Source organism: Bolinopsis microptera, chromosome 4 (assembly GCF_026151205.1).
Source record: "Bolinopsis microptera isolate Bmic1 chromosome 4, MBARI_Bmic_1.0, whole genome shotgun sequence".
In the NCBI taxonomy this organism is placed as follows: Eukaryota; Metazoa; Ctenophora; class Tentaculata; order Lobata; family Bolinopsidae; genus Bolinopsis; species Bolinopsis microptera.
In genome coordinates, this window is record NC_087075.1 from 15,203,777 (window position 1) to 15,224,008 (window position 20,232).

At 37.5% G+C, this 20,232-nt stretch overlaps 1 protein-coding gene across 1 annotated transcript; it reads right to left on the reverse strand.

Annotated features, from left to right (window-relative positions):
- On the reverse strand, positions 1-19,252 carry LOC134813840 (uncharacterized protein K02A2.6-like). The gene is made up of 6 exons (XM_063821719.1): positions 18,955-19,252; positions 15,311-18,597; positions 3,631-3,735; positions 1,343-1,445; positions 905-1,087; positions 1-366 (listed from the first exon to the last, which is right to left on the reverse strand). Exons 1-6 carry the CDS (start codon positions 19,250-19,252, stop codon positions 194-196), a joined length of 4,149 nt encoding a protein of 1,382 aa, XP_063677789.1. The 3' UTR covers positions 1-193.
- Positions 19,253-20,232: the final 980 nt, after the last annotated feature.

The window sequence follows — 20,232 nt, forward strand, 5'->3', positions numbered from 1 at the left end:
TTCATGGTAACCAGGTAAGTGTTTCCATGGTAACTGTTTCCATGGTGACTGTTTCCATGGTAACTGTTTCCATGGTAACTGTTTCCATGGTAACTGTTTCCATGGTAACTGTTTTCATGGTAACCAGGTAAGTGTTTCCATGGTTACTGTTTTCATGGTAACCAGGTAAGTGTTTCCATGGTTATTGTTTCCCCTAAAACACCATCAAATTATCCTCAGTATACCCAAGCTTCTCAAGGTTGGGAAGACAAGCGAACTTTATCATAGGAGGGGGTCCACACATCATTACAGCAGAGTCAGGACCAGGCGCAGGGAGGTGATTAGCTATCATGTCAGCTGTTACAAAGCCTGTATCATACTTCCAACCTGGAGGTAATAATTGTGAAATTAATTGTGTCAAAGTTAGAATCTGGTCGATTAAATGCACAGTTTCGGGGTGTTTTTATAATTGCGTTTAAGTGAGAGCCTTGTTATTATATTCCATAATATTGTCATTTATTCTAATAAATGTGACCAGCTGTAACAACATGGCCGGATAAATGACAATACACTGTTTGTGTAACCCGTAACACCCAATTATATACTGACTGTTTGAAGCGTACATTTACTCAACTGGTTTTCAAGTCTCTTATAAACACCGTAAATAACGTGACTCATTAAGATTTCAAGTTGAATGATCTAACTACTGTTTATGTAGCCGCACAGTATATGTTGAATATTATTTATTCCTTCTAGCAGAGTGACAAATTGATATGATGATTGATATAATGTGGAAAGCCCGAAGAGGTGATATTTAATCGATTTCTCTGTTACTCCAGCTTCATTATAGGAGGACATATTTGATATTATTATCAAACCAAATACCCGTTTCAAAAACTGAGGGAAGGAGGAATATTTCACATACCAGTTGCGGGAGCTTTGTCCACGGTGTACCAAACATTGAACCTCTCATCAGACTGCATGCTCTCAATAATATCCTGACACAGAATATCCTCAGGTGTCTGATTAGCAAACAAGAGGAAGATCTCTGAATCATCACCAGGGTTCTTTAGAATCTCTGTTGCTACCTGTAGCATCGGCGTGATACCTGGTAATTATTGTTTCATTAATTAGGTAATTAAGTAATTAGGGCAAGAAATTGCATATCAAAATAATAAGATAACACTAAAAGTTTTAAATTGTTATCTATTTATAGTTTGAGTTACGTCATTAGTAATAGAGTAATATGTGTTTTGGTGATTATACGTAGAATTGAGATTGATAGTTCCCAAACGAATCATTTTGTTGAATAATCTAATTATTAAAATATTTAGGTAATTTAATTATTTGAATAATTAATCACCTGAACCGCCAGCTATCATTCCTATCTTCCTTCCTAACACACGATTAACAGCTCCTTTCTTCTTCACTTCATACTTACCGTTTCCAAGATAGTTGATCTTTCCCTGTATATATTAGAAATATTACAAAATATATTACAAAATATATTACAAATATTACAAATATCACAAATATTACATACATACATACATACATGTTACATGGTAAGGTCTCCTCCTAGTCGTTGGAGTGGCCTGCATCACACACATCGCGTTGGCGGCGTAACATATGTCTCCACTGTACTCGGTTGGTAGCCAAAGCTTCTGTTGTGTTATTGTCGATGTTTTCAACACCTGTAAACTTAGCAGCATCTTCGAGTACGCAGGACTTCCAGTTCTTACGGGGTCTGCCCCTTGACCTCTTTCCATAATTTGGCTTCCAGTTCAACAGAAACCTCGGTAGTCTAGAGTCTGGCATTCTAACTACATGTCCATACCAACGTAGCCTGGCAGCACTGATGAAAGTCTCAACAGACTTGATGCCAGCCCTCCTAAGAACTTCGTCGTTGGTCACATGAAAGAACCATTCAATCCTAAGGATCCTTCTCAAGGAGGTTTGATGGAAAACCTCGAAGCGTTTCATCTGCTTTTTGGTGGTGTTCCAGACTTCAGCTCCATACAACAAGATGGTGAGGACAGCAGCCCTATAGATCCTGATCTTGGTTGGGGGGGGGGGGGGGGGGGGGGATGCAACGTCAATTAATGTCAATTAATGTCAATTAATGTCAATTAATGTCAATTAATGTCAATTAATGTCAATGTCAGTTTTGCAAAATTTAGGAATACTGACATTAATTGACACGATATTTTTCGACCAGAGATTATGTAGTTCTACCATATTTTAAGCACTTTAGAACGTTTATATCATCAATTTATTCACTACTATCACATATGGAAATGTGAAATGTGAAAAATTCAGATCATTAAACAATAAAACTAAAATAATACGGTTTTCCGAAATTTAATTTTCTTAAATGGGCGTGGCCATCCAAGGGCGTGGTTCTCAACATCATCAGAACTTAAAACCCACATTAAACGAAATGCCTTCATGACATTTATATTTGAATAACGAATCTTAAACAGCTAAAATTTCTCCTTCATACTAAAAAAGCCGATTCTAGATAATTTACCTGTATAAGAAACCAATAAAATATGGGCGTGGCCGGTGGGGACCGAAGATGGAAGAGTTCAAAGCTGAAATTTTTTTTGGTGGTCTTTGAACCTAAGGATCAACAGATAAGAACATACTCATAATTATTCAAGGACATTTTGTTTTTTTGAACCGGTCTAACTTACATAGACGTGAATATCTTGAATATTTATCGAATAATGATAATCTCAAATTTCAAGACAAATTTATGTCAATTAATGTCAATTAATGTCAATTAATGTCAATTAATGTCAATTAATGTCAATTAATGTCAATTAATGTCAATTAATGTCAATTAATGTCAATTAATGTCAATTAATGTCAATTAATGTCAATTAATGTCAATGTCAGTTTGGGGTTTTTATGGAATACTGACATTAATTGACGTTGCATCCCCCCCCTTGGTTGGAGTCTTTATAGTTCTGCTATTCCAAATGTTCCAGAGCTGATGAAAGGCGCCATTAGCCTTCTGGATACGGACATCCAGGTCTTTGTTGATTGTCCCATCCCCACTGATAGTTGCACCCAGGTAGACAAAGTTGCTAACCTGCTCGACGGGTTCACCCTCAACCGACAGCTCAATACAATCATCCTTGATGAAAGGTCGCTGGGAGGCGCACTTGCTTACAGCCATGCATTGGGTCTTCTTTGCATTTATTCTGAGCCCAGCGTAGGAGCTGTAATGAACTAATAGATCAGTTGACTCCTGTAGGCCTTCCCCTGAGTTGTCCATAATAGCCATGTCATCAGCATAATCGGTGTCCAGAATGACCTTTTCCTCGACCGTCTTCATCTCTTTCTGCAGCACTGCGCCTTGACTGATGATCTTGTTGGTCTCAGCCAGAAATGCAGAAAAGTTTAGGCAGAAATTAAAGACAGGAGGTGCTTGAATGTCACCCTGACCTGTGCCTGAGTTAACATCAAACCAGTCTGTCAGCTTCCCCATCACAAATATTACAAATATTAAAAATATCACAAATATTGCAAATATTACAAACATTACAAATATTACAAATATCACAAATATCACAAATATTAAAAATATCACAAATATTACAAATATTACAAATATTTAAAATATTGCAAATATTTGAAACATACCTTAGGACCCCGAACGTCTATACAGTCCCCAATCTTCATATTCTCCAGGTACTGGGTCAGCTTACCACCGGCAGGGAACTTGGGGTGAACGTCTTTAAAATAAACCTGCAAGGTAATTAGTTGATAATTAGTTTGTAATTAGTTGGTTATAAGTTGGTAATTAGTTGGTAATTAGTTGGTAATTAGTTGGTAATTAGTTGGTAATTAGTTGGTGATTAGATGGTAATTAGATGGATAATAAATGGTTTTAATCAATTGATTAAATTGTTTAATTTTGTCGGCAGTTACAGTCAGAATTATGACTTATGTTATGAGATGTAACAGTGAGGCCGTTTTCCATTGTCCACATTAAATATCACAGAGGTTCCCGAACACTAACGTTTAAAACCTGGTCACGTGGTTTAAATCGTACCTGGTCACATAAAGCCTAGTCACGTGCTTTAAATAGTACCTGGTCACATAAAGCCTAGTCACGTGGTTTAAAATAGTACCTGGTCACATAAGACCTAGTCACGTGGTTTAAAATAGTACCTGGTCACATAAAACCTGGTCACGTGGGTTAAAATAGTACCTGGTCACATAATGCCTAGTCACGTGGTTTAAAATAGTACCTGGTCACATAAGACCTAGTCACGTGGTTTAAAATAGTACCTGGTCACATAAGACCTAGTCACGTGGTTTAAAATAGTACCTGGTCACATAAAGCCTGGTCACGTGGTTTAAATCGTACCTGGTCACATAAAGCCTAGTCACGTGGTTTAAAATAGTACCTGGTCACATAAGACCTAGTCACGTGGTTTAAAATCGTACCTGGTCACATAAGACCTAGTCACGTGGTTTAAAATAGTACCTGGTCACATAATGCCTAGTCACGTGCTTTAAATAGTACCTGGTCACATAAAGCCTGGTCACGTGGTTTAAATCGTTCCTGGTCACATAAAGCCTAGTCACGTGGTTTAAAATAGTACCTGGTCACATAAGACCTAGTCACGTGGTTTAAAATAGTACCTGGTCACATAAGACCTAGTCACGTGCTTTAAATAGTACCTGGTCACATAAAGCCTAGTCACGGGACGCAGGGACTTTTAAAGCCTGGTCAGTGTGGTCACATGAAGCCTCTAATTTGAGACAGTGTAATAATATGATGATAATAAAATTATTATCCGAACTGCATGGGTAACACCAATATTGGGAAGACTCATACAGCTTACTCCGACATGTTAACCTCAGAGGAGACGTTGTTATTCGGCCATTTGTTCACAAAATATTAAATTACCCTTTCTGAATTATGTGACCTACAGTTAAACAGTTATAGTATATTAAATAAACGGTTGTGTTCATCTTATAATGTTCTTAACAGACAATAGAAACTTAACACTACGAAGCGATAAGTTCTCTTTATTAGTTACTCTAATCAACTCTTTGTTATCGCCTTCTTAGTTTCGCTCTTATTACATTACGTTTATTTTCAGAGCAGTTTCTGTAATGTGCCTAATTAAAACTAGTTCGGTAGTAATAACATACAAAACTTGATGAGGCGGCCGGGTCACTCTACTCCTCTACTCCACTCCTCCTCTCTTTATCTTTACATTCTTTATCACACTTCTGTTGCAGTTAACGTGGGTATTGTATAATGACCTTTAGTTGCCGGGCACTTTTTCAGAGCTCTTATTCAATCTAAGAGTCTATGACTGCCACAAGATTATGATGTTATTTTTTGAAACTTGTTCGATAACTTTTTTCGGCTATCACGTGGCTGAATGATCTGTACCACAGCATCTAATTTGTAAAGTTAACTTCAAGTGAGGGAGTACCACAGCATCTAATTTGTAAACTTCAAGTGAGGGAGTACCACAGCATCTAATTTGTAAAGTAAACTTCAAGTGAGGGAGTACCACAGCATCTAATTTGTAAAGTAAACTTCAAGTGAGGGAGTACCACAGCATCTAATTTGTAAAGTATACTTCAAGTGAGGGAGTACCACAGCATCTAATTTGTAAAGTAAACTTCAAGTGAGGGAGTACCACAGCATCTAATTTGTAAAGTAAACGTCAAGTGAGGGAGTACCACAGCATCTAATTTGTAAAGTAAACTTCAAGTGAGGGAGTACCACAGCATCTAATTTGTAAAGTAAACTTCAAGTGAGGGAGTACCACAGCATCTAATTTGTAAAGTTAACTTCAAGTGAGGGAGTACCACAGCATCTAATTTGTAAAGTAAACTTCAAGTGAGGGAGTACCACAGCATCTAATTTGTAAAGTAAACTTCAAGTGAGGGAGTACCACAGCATCTAATTTGTAAAGTAAACTTCAAGTGAGAGAGTACCACAGCATCTAATTTGTAAAGTATACTTCAAGTAAGGGAGTACCACAGCATCTAATTTGTAAAGTAAACTTCAAGTGAGAGAGTACCACAGCATCTAATTTGTAAAGTATACTTCAAGTAAGGGAGTACCACAGCATCTAATTTGTAAAGTAAACTTCAAGTGAGGGAGTACCACAGCATCTAATTTGTAAAGTAAACTTCAAGTGAGGGAGTACCACAGCATCTAATTTGTAAAGTAAACTTCAAGTGAGGGAGTACCACAGCATCTAATTTGTAAAGTAAACTTCAAGTGAGGGAGTACCACAGCATCTAATTTGTAAAGTAAACTTCAAGTGAGGGAGTACCACAGCATCTAATTTGTAAAGTATACTTCAAGTAAGGGAGTACCACAGCATCTAATTTGTAAAGTAAACTTCAAGTGAGGGAGTACCACAGCATCTAATTTGTAAAGTAAACTTCGCGTGAGGGAGGCTTTTATAAATCACTTAGTGGTTGCATTTTAGAGCATCCTGTGGCCTATTATAATGCCCTATAGTATACTATTAAACTTTTACATGTTTTATGGATGAATCCACCCCTTATATGGGGATATTTTTTGGACCTAAAGGCTTTTGTATGGCAACTTTTAAATTGGTTCTTTTTATCATTTATTAAATCATCAGTTTTTAAAAATATTATATAAATTCTTGGAATCTGTTCACACTGTGAACCAGTCCTATAAATAAAATTTCAAAAACTCTTAAATTAAATACAAAACTTTTATTTATATGATGAGGCTTAGGGCTTAACTTTGAAAATAATCAAAATTACACAGGTTCAGTTTTGACGACTGCAACAGACCTGACTGTATGCAGATAGCAAGATCACAGTCTGCTGGATCTCGACATAATTTTGTCAATATGATCCAGGTTAACTCCACTTGAACAGACAGAGGTAATTATTTATCAATTTACAATTATTGTAACATTTTTGTCTTCAAATTTGAAAAAAAAAAAAAAAAAAAAAAAAAAAAAAAAAAAACACTTTGCAAGCTCAATTTCAATTGAGGCTAAGAATTGATCCTATTCTAGAGTATAATGCTAAACCTAATCCGGATTAATTTGCAGATATTGTCGTCTGAAGAGATTTTGAGTTAATGATGATGCTTTACCCAAGGAGATCTATCTTCTCAATGAGTTGGAGGGTCCTGACAAGGTAATAAAAATTCAATAACCATTAAATTACATTCATTGAACTGCTAATGATATAAGTGTTCTGTCCCTCTTCCCAATGTTGGATGAGGCCATAGTTGAACTGTTTTCCACACATGTCATCGGTTGAGCTGTCCAGGACATTGATCTTCCTATTGCTTCCCACCATAAACTCAATGTGTTCAAACCTTGTTTCTGTTTTAAAGTCCGGTCATGAGCCTCTTGATTAACCTCTGCGGAGGTTATATAATTTGTAACAAGGTTCACAAACCAGACATAGGTTTCCAAAAAAATCTTGTAGTTTAAGTTTAATTTGCTTTTATGAAACCCCTCAAAATCATTGTATGCTAAATGCTAAATGATCTTACTTTCCTCGGTCAAAATTATATAATCAATATGATCATTGTAATTTCAAATATGACAACATAATCTGTCTTTTTAAAATTCTTGCAAAATTCCCATTAATTGTACTATTGTAAGTTTTGTTAGTTTTAAAAACTGTGATGATTGATCCTGACCCTCCAGCTGTCCCAGGTCCAGATCAGTACACCAGACTGGGTTAGTTATTGGACGTGACGAGGAGGTGGCTAAAGTAGCTCCTGAGAATTAAGCGACCGTAACAGTGATGATGAGGATGGAGTCATGTCTCTAACCACAGCGAAGGAAAATGCTTCGTACAGGTCTAGGTTTGCACTCTATACACTTCTCTTTGAAATTGGCAAAAACTGTTTCGGGTATGTCATTGTCTACAATTATTTGTGTATGGTCAGGACATGGTACTTGAACTTCTGATGCGCTTCTTTCTAGTGTGGCTTAACTTTATGTTTTCACCAGGGTCCTATAACAGTCAGATCAGGCGAAGCCAAAGTCAATCATCTGAGAAATAATATGTGCATCACTCCAAAAGAAAAAGAATAAGCTAAATTGATCTGATTGATAAGACTTTTGGCCGTTGCTGAATATTACTGTGTCAGTGTGTGTTGCTGTGCCTAGCCACTTATTAAAACATTTATTGCATGGGTAATAATAATAAGAATAAAGATGTAATGAGTGAAGAGAGAGGAAGGACGAAGAAGAGAGAGATAGATGCGAGAGAGAGGGAGAAGAGAGAGAGAGGGAGAGTGTGTAGAGAACGCTTAATTTGATCAGTACTCAGTAGATTATTTAACTGTACAAACTTCGTTTCGTTTATGATAAATTTTATTTGAAGCTTATGCACAGGGAACGGCTACCTCTGACATAATGCTGAAATCACACAAATTTTACTAGTTTCTGATTCTTCGTGAGAATTTGATATCACATGATACTCGTTTCCGGGTAATTTTTAGTTTGAGCAAGTTTCTGGTATCACACAATACTGATAAGAGATGTTTGTTCACAACTATGTTCTTTCTAACATGCGATAACTATACTGTGTTGTAATACCTTGAAAGGGGGACAAGAAATTATATTGGGCGTTGTTTACATGATTTTTTTAGTATCAGCAAGGGATTTTTATCAATTTAAATTAAAAATTGACCGATTCTTTCTCTTTTTAGTCATAATTTATAATGGTGACATTTTTTTCTGCCTGATAATTTTTTACTACAATTAAAAGTTTAAACAGACCATTTCGAAGAATGACCGAATTTGACTCTTTTCGGTTTTAAATTACTGTTTTTTAGGGCATTCTTCATGTTTTGTTTCATGTTTGTAATTTTTAACGATTTCAATATAAGTTCAGATTTCTAAATTGTTCTTTATTTTTTTCAACAGCAAAGAATGAAATCATGCATTCATAATTCGGCGCAATAAACACAATTTGCCTGTTTGAATACCGCCATTATTAGGATACAATAGTTAAACACAATTCAAGTTGATATTTGAAAATCTTGGACTAAAACTAACCAAAACTATTTATGATTCATGACGTATGCCAATCATTTACAAAATCTGTGTGTCATCCACAATCGTTCCCTCGGAGATAGCTTCTTTCCTGTGATAACATTTCATAACCTGTAGATTGATAATTAGTTTTAGTCACTGTAATCTACTGACAATAATTCATGATCCTAGAAGTGTCAAATTATATTAATAGTATTTTAACAAGATTTTCAAAGTTTACTGTGCTTGTGCATGCAGACTTATAGTTCTTAACGCAAATATATGGAAAACAATTCAAAGTTCTTAGGTTACTGATATGCGTGGCCGTATCTTATTTTCTTATTAAAACCTTTTAGATTATCATGAGACATAAATATAATATATTTGGGGGGGGGGGGGGGGGGGTGGGGCCAACCATATTAAAGTATATTGAAGTATATCCCGGGCAAAAAAATCGGAAAAAAATCCTTCATTTTCAATATACTTTAATATACCTACAATTAGGACAGATCTTTTTATTCTTCGTTAAGATTTACATGATGTACTATATTTTTCACTTCAGATTCGCAAGATAAGCTGATTTAGGACCTATAGTTACAGAATTTCCGTCCAGATTGGTCAAAATTGGATGAGCTATGGCTTAAAAAAAAATATGGCCCATATTCTGGGCATACGCTTTGCCAAATACGCTTTTGCCCAAATTCGATAAAATTTCAATATTTTTTAATGAGACTTACTCTATGGAAAGATATAACTCAGTATTTGTTGAATTTAGTGGCTACTAAGTGAAAAAGACCATCATGAACAATTGGGAAATTGCACTATATATCTCGGTTCGGAATACTAGCCAAAATGATTCATTAAAATTGAATAAATCCATCGTTTTTCAATATTTTTTTCAAGAACTTTTTGGAATCGATTAAAGGAGAGGGCCTAAATCAAAGTATATTGTAGGTATATTAATGTATATTAAAGTATATCCCCGGGTTTCAAATCGGAAAAATAAAATAATTCCTACATTTTAAATATATTTAATATGGTTGGCCCCCCCCAAAATATTTGCACGAGGGCAGATTATTAGCAAGCAGATTACACGATGCTATTGCTCGTTTTCTTATTTCTATGTAAACAAATTCACTTTTAAATAAATGAAATTAGGACCATGTTAATCAAAATTGAAAATTATGTTTCAAGTTCTTAGCAGTGAGGGAAAAATAGAGAAAGAGGGAGCCGGATCACCGTATAGACTTTGGTTAATAGAGATATCCATCATGGTACACGGTGATTGAAAACATGGCTAACACAACCTACTCACTCAGTGGTTTCAGTAGTGAGTATTTTAAAGAAAAAACCCACTCCTCTCAAGGAGCCCAATGCTCTCCCAAGCTTACAACGAGTTAGATCGCTTCCAGCTCCAGATGTGATAGAGAGTATTACTGGTCTGATGACATGGTGTGGGTGAGGGAGTGGTGCGCAGAGCGCGCGTTAACCTCAATTACAAAGAGTAGCAGGCAACACAATGCTGATGTTATGTTATGACTGTTTACATGATGTAGGTGGTTGTTGATGAAGCACATGACCTAGCTTTCAAATTGTTACACAAATACATCATTTTATTTCAAAGAAAGTTTGCCGAATGACCTTACGATCCCTACGATGCTGGTGGATAATATGAATAAAAATGCTCCGATAATATTTCAAAATCACACTTAACGACAATAAGTTTGGTAATGAAAACTAGCATTATATATAACTACCTCCTTCTAAAGCCTCTGTTAGAGTTTCAAAGTCACAGTATGTTCTGGAAGTGGGTTTGTGAGAAGGCTGCACTAAAAGAATTGTGTGGCTGTTTGAAGAAGACATACTAATCGGGGTGTTGGTGTTAGTAATTTCAAACAACAGGGAGTATCAACGGGTGCAGGTGTAATGTGGTTCTGAATAAGGTTTTTAAACAGTGATATATTGGTAGCTGAAAATAAAACTTTTTCTTGAATAATGCAACAAAACCGATGTGAGAATAGCACATTTAAATGTCAATTGATGAATAATACACATTCAAGAATCAACATAAAAACTGCAACTGGTTTATTCATATTCTATAAAATATTTGTTTATCCTGTCATCACAGCTCTTGTAATGGATATTATGTGTTTATTAAAATCAATTTATTATATAACTAGAAAGCCCGTGGTAACAGGGACGAAGCTAGAAGTATTCTTTGAAAGAAAGTTTTAATCGCATCAAAAAATATCCATCCCAACCGAAGATACAGCCGATTTTAATGTAAAACACTTACCACAAAACCGATCAAAATGACATTAAGGCCAGAGGGGGGGGGGTAAATGGCACTTTTGTAGTTTTCGCATATTTGATAATAGCTACTGGAGACGAACAAAAAGAAAAAAACCGGATCAAAATCTGACCTTGCGCTTCTGAGATATCGCGCGCTCAATTTTGAGGTTTACCTGTAATTACATGTTAAACTGGAACTTTAAACGGCTGTAACTTTTTTGACCTTTCGATTCCTTAGTTGAGAAAACCGGCCAATCCCTGATCTTGAGGTTTGGTACAGTGGTTCCTTGGACAATTATCCTCACATCTGGTGCAGCGATTTTTTTTATTTGACTCGGTTCTCAAATTATGAGGTTAACCAGGTCAAAAATTCGAAAAATTTAATTGGTTAACCTCATAATTCGAGAAACGAGTCGAATAAACAAAATCGCTGCACCAGATATCTAGATAGTTGTCCAAGGAACCACTGTACCAAATATCAATATCAGGGGTTGGCTGGTTTTCTCAACTAAGGAATCGAAAGATCAAAAAATGTGTTTTGAGATAGATGCAATTTAGTGTTTTCAAAATTTTGAATATTCACTGGAATGTATCACAGTTCGTTAGTTAGGACTTTTTATACACTTAATAACGTTTGCTTGATCAGACCTGGCCGTCCCTTAAATGATTTTAGCCACTTTCAGTAGTTAATGTCCTTGTATTGTAAAAAATGAGGTTAACCAAGACTTCCTGTAAACACTAACTGCTTAAAATTTGGTTGTTAACCTCGCTTTAGACCATATAACACTGGGATTGGTTTATCAATATGTTATTATATATGTAGTAAAACATTTGCACAGTATAATGATTAAGTTTTTGAGGTTAACATGTAATTGACTGGTCAGATATTCAAAAAATGAGAGGTTAACCTCATTTTTTAGCCATTTACGGGTAAAATCTTCTACTAAAATATGGTCAGTTCAAATCACCTTTGTCACGTGATTATAGTTGTAGGTATTGTGATACCAATAGATACCTCACTTCGATATTGTGGTACATTTCATAAGTAAGAATCGTATGTATATTCCCTACGGTACCAAAATGTGATGGTTAACCTCATTTTTTTCATTTTCTCAAGATAAAAGAAAGTCAATCAACACGTCATCTATTTAGAAATGTGTATATCGTAAACTTACGATGAAAATAGTAACTCTATCATTTGATCTATTCTCGCTATATCTAAAAGAAGAGGTTAACCTCATTTAATCACGTTTGGATATTACTTTTTCTGATAATTATGAACCTAAAATTTAGAGTTTACATTTGCTGACTGAAATAAAACCTCAATTTTATTAACCTCAATGTTGTATATTCAATTTTGTGAAAATCGGTTAACCTCAATTATAAAATAAAGTTAATCAGCTACAAATATGTGAATAGCAGCAATGTTTTTGTCATCAAAAATTAAATCGATTTAGAAAATAATATTTTGGTAGAAATTTTTGACCCCTTACCCCCCCCTCTGGCCTTAAAACAATCTTTGCATGTGCATGTGTGCATTAAAACACCATTGCTATGGAAAGTTTTGGTCGTTACCTAAATTCTTATTTCTCATCTGATTTGCACGTGGGCGGTTGTACAGTGTACGTACAAACAAAAAGAATTCTCTGAATTGTAAGTAAGATAGTAATTCAAAATGGAATATTATCTTAACTTATCGGACACATCGTCCTCATCAGACTTATCGTCCACTTCATCATCATTTACGTCGTCAATTAAATAATCTGGTAAGTTTGGCAACATTACAATAAATTGGTAATACTTTCCAACCTCATAACCACAAACTGGCAAAAAGCTCAAATCTACAAGTACACCATTTCGTTTTATAGGTCTTTCACACAAAAATACATATATCTTTTGCTTTGAATTTGCTGTGATAGTGGATAGAATATGGCGGGCAATAAGTGGAGTCAGTACAGAGGACCATTATAATACCATCATTACCAGCAATAGTTTTTTAAATAAATCCACAATTACCTTCCTTAGAAAAAGTTTTCATTTTAGGGTATTTGAAGGATGTGATTGTTGATCCAGGAGTGAAAATATGATGAATATCATCTCTAGCCACACCATCTGAACCATCCATCACAACTTCAAACCATCGGCACCCTGGAACACAGTCATCTGATGAGCAAAGATTTGTACATTCCTTGACTTCTTCAAAGAAAGCCTTTGAATACACTGATATGGGTTCAAAATCAAGGATATGTTTGTCATTTTGATGGATTGCATGCCAGTTTCTCTTAATTCTGGTCTCATTTACTGCATTTAGGAATTTTGGGGTACATTTATTCATCATGGTATCTTTATTGGCCCACATCCAGGTCCATATACCTAGGTCCATATACCTAGGGGATGGCGGCTTCTCTAGGATCTAACACGTCCTGAAGCAGACCAACACTATGTCCCAACGCACTGGTGTTGGGATGTCTGCCCCCGGTGCCTGTCCGGGTCAATAAAGCAGTCAAGCGACATGTATGTTATGTTGAGCATTCTCAACCAACAAATGTGGGAACTCCCACGAAAGACCAAAACAGATCTAAAGAGACACTTAACAACATTGGAAAAATAGACTTTAATTTGTTTATATAATTTATAAAGCGTATATTATTGCCCACGTTAAGGGGCCTGTTAATAATTTATTAAATTATTAGCTATTTTAGATTTAATAATAATAATATACCTTCAAAGAACATCAATCGTTTTAAAAGAATGTCAAACACATTTTCGAAAATATCGATACTCTGTCCTTGACAAAAAGACAAATTAATATTCTCAAGGCGGTACTTGCAGTTGGCTGGAACAATTGTTTCTCCTCTAGAAAGCTGTGCTGCCAATTATTCTGTTAATGGGTGAACAATGTAATTCACCTTAGGTCCAGCTAGATCTGTAATTAAATCTAGGCGTTGACATGACAGAGAAGTCATGTCCTCAGGATGCCTTTTAGTGAAATTCTGTTCCCCATTTAGTGATCTTATTTTATTTAGAGCTATTGATACTAGATGATGCGAATTCAGAGTGGAGAGGGCAAATGCTGCCTCTTCAAACAAGAAAATCAAATCTTCATACAAAGGCTATGTAATAACATCTGCAATCTTTGAAAATTGTTCACCACATCTTATGACCAGCCATGACATTTTAAACACGTTGACCATTTTGTTGATATCTCGGAAGAGGACTCTAGAAATTGATGGAGTTTTTTCCCAATATATACAAAGGCTCTGTAATACTTGTTGAATCGTTGAGACAAAGGATACACTCTAGTGATGAAACATTAAAGGCTAAAACAGTAGCAATTGGTTAGTAATATATATATAACATAAATCAACAATATAACAGTCCTCTTCCGCGGGCATTAGGTTGGTCAGACCCAGACACGAGGTAAACTCGCGCGGCTCAGCGCGCGCGCCAAATTTTATACAGGTTTGCTGCAAACTTTTTGCGCTGACCAACCAAATGTCGTCACGCGTTCCATACACGTATAAAATACTTTGCGGCCAAATATTGGCACTAAACTTTCACTGTCTCGAACACCGAGACACACAACTTCTCTCTCCCCACAAATAAGATTTAAATCAACCCAAAATATTGATCTCATTTGTTTCCATTCTCAAACGTGTTAAAAAGTAAAATATGTATCAATAAAATGTCAATAATCACTCGCTTTGACAGTTCTTGTCTCTAATGAAATTGTTAAAAATGGTATAAAACAGATTTAGAAATTCTTAAAAAAATTGTTCTATTCCCGAAAATGATAACTCAATAAATGGTAAAAATAGTGACTCTGCATGATTACAATTAAAATGACAATGTTGGTGTGACACAATTACAAGTTATTGATTAAAATTACACAATTAAGTCATGCCCTTCATTCTAATAAGAGCGGCACTTTTAGCACTACGGGTGGGTCTAACACTCGGTTCAGCTAATAACGTACTGACTGTGGGTCTAACCGACTCCGACACACAAACTTGCTTACCGTCGGTCTTGACCGGGGAAGCACGAACTTGCTTACCTTGAGACTTTACCGGGGACGCAGTTTTTACCGGAGAAGATGGTTTTTCCGCGGATTGCTGTTCCTGACCGTCACTAACTCCCAGATTTCTCAGTCTCCGTCTTTCCAAGGTTTCCTCCAGCCTCTGGAACTTTACGTTAGAGCGAGCTAGATCTCTGGTTAACAATGATCTCTGTGCAGCTGGAATTGTACTCCTTTCCATCTGGATTACCGGGGTGTGACAAGCTTTAATAACGTCAGCATGTTTCTTTACTATCCTGTTTCCGCACTGGATGTCGTAATTGTTAGAATTTTCTCCGTATTTCTTTATCACTCGAGCTTGTATCCAGGGACTCTTGTCGTCCAATTTAACGAAAACGAGCTGATTTTCACGGAATTCTCGAGTTCTAGGGTGCTCATTAATCACGTCTTGCAGTTTCTCAGACTGCAACTCTTGTTCTCTCATACGATCAGAAGGTTTGATCTGATGTAGCTTCGACCGTAGAGTTCTGTTAAACGCCAACACAGCCGGAGTTTGTTTAGTAGAGGAATGAGGCGTGTTGCGATAAGTCAACAGAAAGTCATTAAGATTTTTGCAAACGTCCTTGCACGTTTCTGCCATCTTAGTCATAGCATACTTCCAGCTCTGCACCAGACGTTCACAAATACCATTGGATTTTGGTGAGTAGGTGGGAACAGTTACATGTTTTATTCCACAAGATTTCAAGTACACTTCCGTTTCCTCCGATACGAACTGAGGTCCATTGTCAGTTACAAGGCAAATAGGGATGCCTGTGCGTGCAAATATCGACCTGAAAGCACGTATAGTTGCGCTAGATGTGGTATTCGTATTCATCTGAATAACTTCAGGCCATTTGCTGTACGAATCAACTAACAATAACCACATACTACCTAAAAACGGACCAGCAAAGTCAGCGTGTACTCTCTGGAATGGGGCACTGGTTTTTGCCCAGGGATGGTCAACAATTTTGGTCAGAATCTTGCCATGCTTAGCGCACGCCTCACACGTCCGAGCAGTATCCTCGATTTGTGTGTCAAGCCGTGGCCAGTAAACATACGACCTAGCCAATGACTTCATTCCCGTTACACCGATGTGTGTGGCATGAAGGATGTTCATTACGGTGCCCCGAAGCTTCACGGGAATCACTACACGAGCACCCCAAGTCAAACATCCAAGTTCATGACTCAACTCGTCTCTTCTTGACCAGAACGCTTTAAGATCCCCCTCACATTTTAGGTTTTTGGGCCAACCATTCAACGTGTAGTCCATGACTTTACTCAGAATCGGGTCCTTGCGTGTTTCGTTCGCCACTAATTCAGCGTTTAACAATGTTTCGCTTAGAGTTAGTGTGAACATGTCTGCAAATTCATTCTTTGCAACTACAGGGTGAGCTACCTGTCTAGGAAGCCTAGACAACATATCAGCATTCAGATGCTCTTTGGTGTTCCTATACTGGATATCATACTGGTAGTTCATTAGGAAAATAGCCCACCTGGTTATCCTACCAGCCGTCATCTCTGGCAGAGGTTTGTTTCCGAAGATTCGAACCAACGCTCGATGGTCAGTCACGAGCGTGAACTTACGCATATACAGATAGATATGCAGCCGCTTTATAGACCAAACTATTGCCAGCGCCTCTTTGTCGATTTGAGCGTATCTTCTTTCAGTGGGAGACAAAGTACGTGAGATGAATTCAATGGGACGCTCTTCACCGTTGGGCATGATGTGCGACAAAACCGCACCAATTCCCCCACTGGCTGCGTCTGTATCTAGCTTGAGAGCCAACTTGGGATCATAAAAGGTCAATACACGGTCAGAAGAAAGCAGTTTCTTCAGCACTCGAAACGCTTTTCCTTCTTCTGCTGACCACACCCAAGGGACATTTTTTGCTCTTAATCTTTCTAAAGGAGCAATGACAGCCGACAAGTTGGGTAAATACCGTCTATAATAATTAACGGCCCCCAGAAAAGAGATTAGCTGGTCAACATTCTGAGGTTCTGGGGTTTTCAACAAGCTGTCCACTTTGCTCTGTACCGGTCTAATTCCACTAGCCGATACCACGTGACCTAGATAGACCACGTGATCCTCCATAAATGACGATTTCTCAACTTTACACTTAAAGCCTCGAAGTTCTAATCGAGTTATGACATTGTTCAGATTTATCAGATGCTCCTCGTCATTCCTGCCGGAAATAAGGATGTCATCAATCCGACAACAAGTCATGGGTACTCCTGCTAATGTATCATCCATCACTGACTGGAATATAGCACTTGAACTACTGATACCGTATGGCAACCGATTCCATTGAAACAGTCCTTTATGCGTGTTCAGAGTGGTCAGAACTCTGTCCTCTTCTCTAATCAGCAGATTATTATACGCCTTCTTGATATCGACTTTAGAGAATTTCTGGCCTCCACGGACCGAGTTGAAACACTCCTCTATAGTAGGTAGAGGGTACTCTTTAGTGGATAAGCACTTGTTTAAGGTGGATTTATAGTCCCCACAAATTCTCACTGATTCTCCTCCGTCCTTCATTACAGGCACCAGAGGAGTTCCCCATGGACTATCAGCGACCTTAGTCAGAGTTTCACTCTCTACCATGGAATCGATTTCTTGCTCTACCTTGCTACGTAAAGCATATGGTATGGTTCTAGCTTTACACATCACAGGTTTTGCCTCATCCTTCAAAACAAAACTCGCTTGGACACCTTTCACAAGACCTAACCCTGGTTTGAACACTTCGCTCTGTTTCAATCGAGCGACACTACGACACTGTTCAATCCGGATACAAGTGTTTTTAAACTTCCAACCGTTCTCAACGGTCATACCATCAGTTTGCATCTCAACACCTTTTTGGACACCACTCCCAGAGCAGCTTTTACAGCTCACTGACACCTGCTGGGATTTGTCCGGGGCTACACTATTCACTAACCGGGTACTGAGCAGCTTTTCAAGCCAGTTTTGCCCACAAAACTTTGCAATCCAGGGTCTCCCAAACAGACTGGGAAAATCCTCTGCTACATAAAGCTGCAAGTCACGAGCTTTCTCTCCATTCAACTCTACTTCAACTACTGCGCAGCCATCTACTGCTTTGATTTGTCCGTTTGCAACGCGCAACGTTTTCCTGCTGGGGGTTAGTGTTAAGTCGGATAAACCACAGACCCTCAACGCACGTTTACTTACAACTGAAACCGCAGACCCAGAATCAAACTCCATACACAGAAGTTTCCCATTGATTCTAACTTCAACATACGGTTTACTCAAATCAGTAACATTTATGTCAGAACACAATTTATCAGATATCAGACTTAACTCAGACTTCAACTTATCAGTGGTAATATCATAATCAGAATCTTTCCTATTTAACACATCAAAAATAGGATTAGTTAAACTTAAATTGTCGGCAACACAATCAAAATTATTCGATATTTCAACAGAAGAATTCGGTGCTTCATTTAAATCGACAGAATTCAACACATCACAAGCAACAGGCATAGATTTCATCTCGGTTACATGCACACAATTTGGAATATCAGCACATGGAAAAGAACAATTAGTATTAGATTCCCCATTTTCCAAAACGGTCTCCACTAAATTACAATTATCGTAATACTCAGAGTAGAGCTCATCATCTAATACTCTCTCGCAACTCTCATCCATGTCGTACTCTCCCTCAGCTCTCGAATCCTCGGCTCTCGAACTCTCTACATTGTGCACTCCCTTCTGCCTACATTTCTTTGCTATGTGACCTATCTTGTCACATTTGTGACACCGAACGTTACACTTCTCTGATTCATGTCCACGCAGACCGCACCGACCACATTTAGTTCCTTTCTGCTTCTGTTTACCAGAGTCTTTGTTTGATGAATCCTCTTTATTATAAGGATTTTTGGACATCGTCCTTCTGAAAACGGTTTGATTTTTGACATAGTTCACAGTTCCGCCATAGTTCCCAGTTCCGCCAGACATAATTTGAGCCTCTTTGTTGGCCTGCTCTTTGCTCAAAGCTTCTTTCACTGCAATAACCAAAGTCAGGTTTTCTCTCGCCAGTAAATCTGACACAACTCTTTGGTCCTTCAAGCCAGCCAACAGCTGATCCAGCAACGATTCATTGTAGTTTGCGAAATCACATTCGTTCGCAATAGTCCTCAACCGGGAGATGTATGTAGCTGTACCTTCATTTTCTTCCTGTGTACAACTTCTAAGTTTGAATCGCTGCGCAAACTTCGTTGGAGCGGGACAGAGGTGATTTATTATTACAGTCTTGCACTCTTCATAGGTGCACAAGGTGAGATCTCTTGGGCTAACTAGTGATTTCAATAGCTTGTACATGTGTTCGTCTAACTTTGAAATAAACAAAGATAAGTTCTTGTAAATTGCTGCATTTCTGACTTCCGCATTGCTATTATTCTCCGCTAACACTGGAATCACTGTTGCATGATCTCCTGCTGCTAGGAAAAACTCGTACCGTTCGAACCATGAACGAATACACGAGTTTGCGGTTAAAGGTTCGCACTTACTGCTCGTCGCCATTTGTTGAATCGTTGAGACAAAGGATACACTCTAGTGATGAAACATTAAAGGCTAAAACAGTAGCAATTGGTTAGTAATATATATATAACATAAATCAACAATATAACAATACTCATATTAACATGATTATTGATTTAATTTAGGAATTGTATATAAATATCTTTGACCAAGTTTAATTGTCAATGAGAATGCACCCCAGCACCTGGCGCGCGCGGCGGCTTTGATGATAGCGGTTGACGGATGTTACTCGTCTAAATTTCTTCGAAGTAGCGCGTGCCGCTTTCTTCTCGATGGCAAGTGCTACGAAGTAGCGCGCGCCGGGCCAGAACATTAACAATGGTCAA